The following is a 10,415-nucleotide window of genomic DNA, read 5'->3' as shown; positions in this document are numbered from 1 at the left end:
ATAGACAAAATCTACAAATGCCAACAAACCTAAACTCAAGCTACAAACTCAGAAGTCCCTAGTCGATAAGTAACCTAAGTTACTGGAGAGTATGCTGGGCATGCTACGCTGAAATATACCAAGATCATACTTTCATTGTTCAATAACTGGTTGATTGATTTTGGATGCACATGGAAAACAAGGTATTTTGATATTCTGTTCAACTGGGTATGTGCTAGTTATTCTTGGCAAACTTTTCAATTTACAGATCAGTTATTATCTAAAACTAATCGCCTTTTGTTTGAAGGGCGCTGCAGTTGTAGGATATAACAATGGGGAAACGGATAGATTTGTTGGAGACATCAAAACCGTATATAGGTATGATAATGCTACAGTTCGGGTACGCTGGAATGGACATTATCACAAAAGTTGCTCTAGACAAAGGAATGAGTCCCTTTGTTCTCGTTGTATACAGGCACGCTGTAGCTACTCTTGTGCTTGCTCCTTTCGCCATTTTCTTTGAGAGGTGTTTACAACTTAATCCATGCAAAACACATCTTATTTGTGCTTGCTCCTTACGCCCTTTTCTTTGAGAGGTGTTTACAACATAATCCATGCAAAACATATCTTAAATGTGTTTTAACTTACTTCTCAAACATGCAAATGAACTAACTACTCATCTTAGCATTGCAGGAACGTTATGACCAGAATCACATTTACAATGTTTGTTAAGATTTTTGCCCTCGGTTTGCTGGGGTAAGTACATATCTAATTTTGTTGGCTTTTCTATTATTTTTCTATTCTCCCAAGCATGTAATGTCTGTGTATATTGGCAGGCCTGTCCTGGATCAAAACCTCTATTTCTTGGGGTTGAAATACACTTCGTCCACTTTTGCCGGTGCGATGTGTAACTTGGTCCCTGCAATCACTTTTGTAATGGCTCTCCTATTCAGGTAATTTACCACCGTTGTCATACTGAGACTCATGTAATAATTGACAAGTAAGCCATTTGCAGTCATCATGCCAAGGAAAATGATACATATTATATTGTAATGAAACATAGTTTATTAAAGTTGATTTTTTTCAATTATATTTAAGTAGCTTTAATTAATGGAGTCTAAAATTCTATCGAATTAATTATATTTTATCAACATTTATTGAGGGTTGAATTTTATGGAGATTTTAAGTATAAAATTGAGGTTTTATAAATATATTTTTCAGCAACAGATTATTTTGGAATCATGTTATCTTCTTTAAAATGTGACACTTATATTTTAGCATGTATGTTTGAACAAGTGTAAAAGAATAGATAGACATTAATTTTTTCATTTAAAAAATATATATATAAAATATAAAGTAATATACTTATATTTTTATTTACAAAGTCTAGAAGACCAAGTTCAATTATGCTCGGTGCCTACATTCACTTTTGTAATGGCTGTATGCTTGATTATAATTTAATAGTTTAAAAATTCTTCAAGAAAATCTTAACAGCTTCAGTTCTCTTTTAGAAAGCTCCTGTTTATCGGACCAAAAAAAATTAACCGCGTTCGACGATTGATGATTAATGCAAATTAACTCAATTCAATCCCGGAAAATCATGACATAAATCCTATGAAACATCATCTTTTGTAAGACGAAAACATAATGTGGTGTTAGGCTGAAGAAAATATAGAATTTGGAGATCCACACCGGAAAAGAGTCTCACGCCGGCTTTTTACATCGGCTAATTTGTATATGGAGCATTTATTACCATAACCTCTTTGCTTCCGTGCTTTATATACATTAATTTACATAGGATTCTCAACTCTTTTAGATGGTCGTGTTATTGAAGAAATTAAGCATTTTCAAAAGGATATTCAAGATGTAAAGATGTGATATAGAGAACAGGAAAAGTAGAAAAAACATTTAAGGTTGGATTTCCGGCTACGCCAGATCGTAAGATCAAACCATGAAAGGTCTACAAACAAACAATTTAAAGACTTTTTAAAAATACCATACATCTTGATCAGTCTTGATTCAAAAAATCAAGATTGATGGTGACATCCAATGAGCAGATGTAGTTCCATTAGGCTCGGGTAATGTCCTCTATAGTTGTGCAATGTTTGGACAACTAATAGCATGAGTGAAGTGAGTCAAGCAAGTTGTTTTGTGTGATTTGTAAGAGTGAGTTAAATTATGAGACCATTAAACGAGTTTTGTAAAAGCTTATAATTCTTGTTGATTATGATTTATGTGGTGTGATTAATCCTGGAAATTCCTTGCCCTTGCTTAGATTAGATTTGGAATTAAAAAGTGAAAGGGAGCATTTAATCTATGAAGGAGATGATTTATCAAAAGATTTTGAAACCTCTAATGAGATTTTTTTAATGTTGGAGTTGGATCTCACAAGTATCTTCCGAAATGGTCAGCTTTAAAAGAATCTATACAGTGAACATTTCGTGGATTTACTTAGGAACATCGAATTTCACTCGAAATAAGAAGGAATACTCCAATCAATCCTTCTAGCTCAACCATCTTTCCATAGAGAGACTAAACGTAAAGTTTGGTAGAAATTGTATATGAAATACCTAATATCAAATACATATGATATATATAATTTACGATGGGCATAACTACTACATCTCTTTTTATTACAAGTGATACTCTAATAGTTGTATGTGTTGTGTAGAATGGAGAAGGTGAAGATTAGAGAACTTCGTAGCCAAGTGAAGGTTGTGGGTACAATAATATCTGTGGGAGGAGCAATGGTAATGACTTTGTACAAAGGGTAGTAATTTTTAGTCTTTTTTACTTTAATAACTTAGTTTAGGGTAGCATAATTGATCTTACATTCTCCCATATTTTACTTTCATTGCATCACATTCAATCAAATAAAATTTAACAACAAAAAGGGGAAATAGAAAGAGACCTTACCACCTAGAGACCCCTAAATGGACTAAGATCTTGCTTTAGAACCCCTACATTCATAGTTGGTTCTAATAATCTAATCAACATCCTCTAAAGGGTTATATTCAAGATCTTCTACCCATCTTTTTCTAATGGATGTACTACTTGATGGTCTATCACATTGGATGGTCATTTCAAGTTTACATTTTATTTCGGTGAACCTACCCCTTTCATACTTCATAACTTCAGACTTGGTAGCTAGATACTTATTGTATTCATACATTCACCTATGATACAAGTTTGTTAATTCATATCTTTCATTCATAATCTTTTATTGTCATAGTTATATTCATCATAGTTCACTCATCTTCCTAGCTCACTATTCTTTCCTATTGAAATTTACATTGTACACATTTATATCCTCTATTACATTTGTTCTAAATTGAGAATTCTTTGCATATTGCAATTGATTAACCTTTAGGGTTTGAGGAAACATTTATAATTGAACCTTAATATAGCATTTTTCTAATCCCTTGTCTTAGTTGTGTACGACAAAAACTAATGAGCATACCTTTCATGTTTCTTAGAGCCACTAGATGACATTTCATAAGAATATTAAGACAAAGAGGTGGAACCACATTTTCAACCACTTGGATGATATTCCTTGTAGGGAACTCTAATTAGTTCTAGGAAAATAATATTTTGATTATAGTTTTTCCTTTAGACTAAATAGCAATTTAGGTTCTTTGGTGGTTTGTATGATATTGTCCAAGATACAAAAGCATAAGCCAAATTAACTACATTGGGATTGTTTCCTAAAATTAAATACTTTGGGATCTTGAGAAAGTGATATTTAGTGTTAATAGTAGGCATGAATTAAAATGTCAGGAGGATTTCACAATGAAAAATGTTTATATCTTGGAAGAAGCTAGAGGAATTTGAAGAAAATAAAATCCTCTTTTCTAAGATAATGCTTCATTTGATGCCCATTAGGATGAAATGGAGTATAACGTATTCTTCCTCTCTAGGTTGTTTGATATTATACAAATGCTTGATTATGTTTGGATCTATAAGTATTTGAGGGCAGAAGGGTATGAAGTGCCTACCACTTTTGTCAATGTGGATTTGGACAAAATCCAAATCACTCTACCAATTATAATTTTAAAAAGTTGGAATTGTGAGAAGAAGAATTTGAAAGGTAAAATGAAGATTGAATAGAAGACTCTATTACATCTCCAACTTCACAATTGTTACTATAATATTTCTCTTGAAAAACATTATGATCTACCTTTGTAGAGAAGAAAGATATAACCTCTTTAAGATAACAGAAAAACTTTCGAACATTGAATTAAACTCAATGTATTCCTCCAAATTCTAAAGTTTCCTTTTGAAGATAAAAACTATTCTTTTTCTAAAATAAAGTAACATTGTTTTAATAATCTTTCCCTTTCCTCTTTTACTCATTGTTTTCATTGTATAACAATCTCCACCTTGATAAAAATTTATGCAAGCCCATGTATCACCCCTTTTGAAAACCAAGAGAAGTCACACTTAACATTGGCTTCTCTACTAGCACTAGTTTACTAAACATTTTTGCATAATTTTAAGGTACAATAGTTGCTTTCAAACTTCTAAATTTGCAAAATGGAGAAGCAAGAAAGAGCTTCAATAAGGAATATGGAGTGTCATCAAAATGTACGCACAGGAACTTGGTCAAAATAATATCCATGTTTGTTTTCAATTTCGACACAAATTTTTGGTTTTGGATTTCATGTGCAAAGGAAATCATCACACATTACCACATTCCAAGGATAACTCATTGACATTCAAGGAGATATTGAACATAGCAATTGATTGTATACATGGATTAGAGTATCTGGACCATGGCCATTATTTTCAAGTTGTATATTGTGATATAAAGCCAAGCAACATTATTATGGACAAGGACATGACAACACATGTAGGAGATCTTGGAATTGCACAAATAATTTATGGTTTAGAAATTTCAATTGAGTCAGCAAGTTCTTCCACCACTCTAACTCTTAAAGGGTTGATGGGAAACATTGCACCAAGTAAATTATTGTAATGGAAGAAAGAGAAACAACTAAAAAGAAGAGGAAGAAATAAGAGAGACACACAAGAAATGGAGAAAAAATAGAGCATAGATTGATTAACATTCTCCCTTGTAAAACAAAGCCACCAATATTATATAGAAAAACTCCTTACTTAGTTATTTTAGTTTCATGTATTTATGCTAATATTTACATCTGAGATTGCCAACATTCAAAATCTCATTTCCTTCACTTACCCTTTCATTAAAATGAAAAAAAAACATATTCATTTATAAAAATAAGTCTTCTCAACTAAACTATAAGCTTCTAGATAATTCTAGAACAATTTAGAATTTCCATATACAAAATGTGAAGTGCAGAACGATTCATGACAAGGCATGCAATAATTAAAGTAGTTGGAGTAGGTAGAAAGGGTAAGGGAGATTAAACAAAGATAGGCTAGAGGCCCACGTCATCCAACACTCCCCCTAAATCTTCAATGTTATTTATGTATGCAATGCTAATCCTTTCTTGGAGATGCTCAAAAATATTATTTGCAAGGGGTTTTATGAGAATGTCTGCCAATTATTCTTTGGACCTACAAAAATCAAGACATATGTCACCATTGTTCACCAACTCATGAATATAATGATATCTTATGTCTATATATTTACCACATTGATGAGAGACATGATTTTTTGATAAAGCAATTATAGAATTTTTTTCATAGTATATTTTAGTAGGATCCTCTTGTAGATACTTTAAATATGAAAATACTCTTCTCATCCACATTGATTGGTAGGTCATTAATCGTGATGATAGTTTCAAAATCAATAGCTTCTTTGATGCACAAGAGATAGCTCATGAAGGATATAGCTTGAAGTGCTTCTTTCATCATCTAAGCTACCTCTCCAGTCACTATCCATATAACTAGCCATCTTGTAATCATATGAAGGTGCATATAATATCCTAAAGTTCTATTTTCCAACTATATATTACAAAATTCTCTTTCCAACATTTCAATGAGTTTCTTTTGCTTTCTTTCAAGAATCTAGAAATAAGACTAACTCTGTGCATTATGGCTGGTCTTGTACCTATCAAATATAGAAAGCTTCCAACTAAGCTTCTTAATGAAGTTGCATCTACATTAGGGCTTTCATCATCCTTGCTAAGTTTTATACCCAGTGTAACTAGTGTAGGGAACGAATTCACATTTTTCATTTTAAATCTTTGCAAAAAATCAATAGCATACTTACTTTGGAAAATAAAAATGCCTTGATCATTTTGATCTACTTCTATGTAATGGGTACCCTAGAAATGCCCAAGAACTAAACCAACTGCTGAAATAGATTTTTTAATGCAAACTAAACATGGAACCGATGCTGAATTATATTAATTATCAAAATGATGAACTTAGGTACAAAGCAATGTATTCCAAATGCCAAACCCCAAGGGAATGATGTCTAGAATGTTATAAGAGAGGATAAACATCCCCTACTGCCAAGGAAGATATGTGATTTGCACATCCAAGCTCTTATCAAATGTCATTCAAAAAAATCAAATGCTCAACAATGAGACTTTTACCCCTATTTATCCTTTTCCTTCACCCTTCTAGAAGGAACTAAAACATTAATTAATTGCAAGTGCTAGAAGCTTCTCCCTTCCAATAATTAATGCACTCTCTAGAAACTTCTCCCTTGCAATACAATAATTAATTGTGCTTCTAGAAAATTAAATTACTAGAGGCTTTTGCCTTTCCAGTAATTAATACACACTCTAGAAGCTTCTCCCTCATAATAGAATAATTAATTTAATTAATTAAATATAAAGTCACCTTTTAATTTTTAATTTATTTAATGACTTTATAAAAAATTAATTTAATTTCCTCTTATGCTCCACTTAGACTTTGGAGAATGTGAAGGCTAAAAGATGGGGTCATTATAGTCTGCCCTCCATGAAATTTCTTGTCCTCAAGGAATGTTAGTCTTGTTTGTTGTAGCACCTACTCACTCTCCCAAGTAGCATCTTCCATTGGTAGATATCTCCATTTGACTAAATATTCTTTAATTAACCTGCTTTGCAGAGTCCTTTCCCTAGTATCTAGGATAGCCTTAGGAATTAATATGAGCTTTCCCTCCTGATCTAATGGTGGTAATTTTGCTAAAGGCACAACTCTCTAACCGATGGCTTTCTTACCCCTTGACACATGAAACACATTATGTACCCGACTACCCTCTGGAAGCTCAATATCATAAGAAACCTTACCCACCTTCTGAATCACTCTGTAGGGGGCCATAAAATCTAGGCTTCAATTTCTCTATCTTGTTTTTCTTAGGTGATGACTGTCTGTATGGTTGTAGCCTCTAGTAAATCATATCCCCAACCTCAAAACTATGCTCTATCTGATGCTGTTCTACATACAACTTTTGTTGATTTTTGGCTTGCTATATATTCTCCTTGAGCACCCTCAAAATATCCTGACTATCCTACAAGAAGTGTTTTTCTTTGGGCACTCTACTATCCCCCAAAACTAGATCCATGAAACTAGGTGCTTCATAACCGTACAGTGCCATGAATGGAGTCATCTTGATGGAAATATGATAAGTGGTGTTATAACAATACTCTCCCATATGTAGCCATTTGACCCAAGCCCTCTGTTGTGCAGTCACATAGCTATTTAGATATCCTTCTGCCCATTTATTCACAATCTCTATCTGCCCACCTGTCTATGGATGATAACTAGTGCTAGGTCTAAGATCTCTACCACACAACCTAAATAGTTCCTGCCAAAAAGTAATCATGAATTTACTATCCCAATCACTGACAATGAAACTAGGTAGCCCATCTAACCTGAATATCTCTCTAAAGAAAAGATTGGCCACTTGTGTTGTTGTATAAGTGGATGGAATAGCAAAGAAGTGAGCAAACTTCATCAGCCAGTCAACTATCACATAGATGTAATCTTTCCCTTGTACTCATGGTAACTTGATGATGAAGTCCATAGAAATACTTTCCCATTTCCTATCTGAAATGGGAAAAGGCTATAACAACCCTGCAAGATATGTGTGCTCTCCCTTATTCTGCTAGCAAATTGCACACTCCCTGACATACTTCTAAACATCATCCTTGAGCCTTTTCCATGTAAACTACTCATGGATCTACCTATAGGTCTTAGAAACCCCTGGATGTCTAGCTATAGGTGCATCGTGAAATGCCTTCAATATTACCTCCCTAAACTATGATGAAGGAACCAAATATATCCTACCCTGAAACTTTATCAATCCATCCATCACTATGTAACAATCATCATGTATGGTGCCTGCAATTACTCTAGAAGCTCAAGTGTGCCTCGCATACTCTTCTATGATCTTATTTCTCCAATCTCCTATAATCTTAGCAAGAGCATAAATATGAGGTCTCTTGGATAAAGCATCTGCCACCACATTCTTCTTACCTTTGACAAACTCAATGTCAAATTCATAGGCCTGTAACTTTTTAATCCACTTATGTTGTCTATCATTCAAATCATGTTGGCTTATAAAGTATTTGATGCTGTTGTGATTGGTTTTGATAACAAACTTTCCCTCAACTAGGTAGGACTGAAACTTAGCCAATGCATGCATTATAGCCAACATCTCCCAATCATAGATGGAATAGCCCCTATCCACTCCATGGATTTTTTGCTCTAAAAAATAATGGGATGCTTCTCCTATTTTAAGACTGCCCCAATCCCATCCCTTGATGCATCATAATGAAGCTCAAATGGTTTTGTGAAATCTAGTAGAACTAGTACTAGACATGATGACATCACCTTTTTGAAATGATCAAATCTTCTTTGAGCTGCCTCTATCCATGTGAAGGCCCCTTTCCTAGTAAGGTCTATCAAGGGTGCAGTGATCTATGAAAATATTTTAACAAATCTCTTTTAAAATACATAGAGACCAAGGAATCCCTTAAGCTATGTAAGATTCATAGGAGTAGGCCAATCAACAATAGCCCTAATCTTTTCAAGATCTACCTAAATTCCATTTGCGCTAATGATATACCCAAGGTATACTAGCTCAGTCATCCCAAACTCACACTTAGATTCATTGGCATATAGTGACTCTTCCTCCAAAGTGGACAACACCATCTCAAGATTTTGTAAATGCTCCTCCCAAGTCTTACTAAAGACTAAAATGTCATTAAAGAAAATCAAGACAAATCTCCTAAGCTGTTCCCTAAATACCTGATTCATGCAACTCTGGAACGTAGCAAGGGCATTGGTTAGGCCAAATGGCATAACCAAAAAATCAAAGTGGCCATAGTGAAACTAAAAAGATATCTTCTCAATGTCTTACTCCCTCATACTGATCTGATGATACCTTGACCATAGATCAATCTTTGTGAAAAAACATGCACCATGTAACTCATCAATCAACTCATTTATTCATGGGACGGGATATCTATTCTTGATGGTCTTCTTGTTTAATGCCCTTTAATCAATGCACATGTGCATTGTCCTATCCTTCTTCTTTACCAACACTACTGCTAAAGAAAAGGGGCTCTTACTAGGCTTGATATGCCCTATTTCCAACAACTCCTTAATTGCCTTCTCTATCTCATCCTTATGTTTCTTAGGATGATGATAGGGAGTACTCATAACTGGTTTGGCTCCCTCCTCAAGCTCAATAACATGCTCTATCCCCCTATCAGGAGAAACCCCATGTGGAATCTCCCCAAATACCTTAGTGTTCCTATCAAGTATCTCCCTGATATCTAGTGGATGACTCTTCACTTGTGGCTTTTGTGAAGTTGGCATAGTGAAACATTCTACTACCCACTCTATGTTATTATGCTGAAAAGGTCTCTACATTCTCCTTATGGAAACTTCTCTGCAACTCCCATCTGAAAGTTCTCTAAGTACAATAGTTCTTCCCTCATGATGAAACTTCATCTCCAATTTTGCTAGGTTAAGTGTGAACTCTATTGGTGAGGCCATCCATACCATGCCAAGGATGACATCATAGTCTCCCTTGTCTACCACATAGAACTCATCTTCCAACTCATAGCCATCTCAAAACTTGTTGTAAAGATTAGATATCTTCCAAGTGCATAATAGTTTTTCACCATTAGCTACCATAACTCTAAATCGGGTGTGCTCCTCAGTTTGTAGACCTCTCTTCATGACCAATTGTGCATTTATAAAATTATGTATAGCTCTAGTGTCAATGAGTGAGATCACTTTCTACCCTTGGATAGTACCTCTGACCTTAAATGTGATTGCCTTCTGAGCCCCTGTTAATCATGCTAATTACTTCTCATCCTTAGGAATGTTGCTCTCCTCATCTAAATCAGAGTGTTGATATCCCCTCTCTAACTATGAATCTTCTACTAAGAAATACTCCATTTGATTTGCCTTAGCCTTGAGAGGACACTTATGAGATAGATCCCAAGGCTCTTTGCAATGAAAACATAACTTCTTCTTTCTTAAATCATTCAAGGCGTCATTATCCA

General features: G+C 34.3%; 1 protein-coding gene across 1 annotated transcript in view; it reads left to right on the top strand.

Annotated features, from left to right (window-relative positions):
- The first annotated feature begins 311 nt into the window (after positions 1-311).
- LOC149528847 (WAT1-related protein At5g07050-like) overlaps positions 312-10,415 on the top strand; it is a 23,143-nt gene continuing 13,039 nt past the window's right edge. Inside the window, exons 1-4 of the mRNA XM_089808079.1 lie at positions 312-505; positions 673-735; positions 816-932; positions 2,651-2,729. Coding sequence (XP_089664205.1) covers positions 312-505; positions 673-735; positions 816-932; positions 2,651-2,729 — 453 coding nt within the window. The remainder of the gene's footprint in view (positions 506-672; positions 736-815; positions 933-2,650; positions 2,730-10,415) is intronic.

This window comes from Cupressus sempervirens, chromosome 11 (assembly GCF_028749045.1).
Source record: "Cupressus sempervirens isolate cs-2001-9-10 chromosome 11, ASM2874904v1, whole genome shotgun sequence".
Classification (NCBI taxonomy): domain Eukaryota; kingdom Viridiplantae; phylum Streptophyta; class Pinopsida; order Cupressales; family Cupressaceae; genus Cupressus; species Cupressus sempervirens.
Note: the sequence above shows the minus strand (reverse complement) of the source record. Positions and strands in the feature narration are given on the sequence as shown.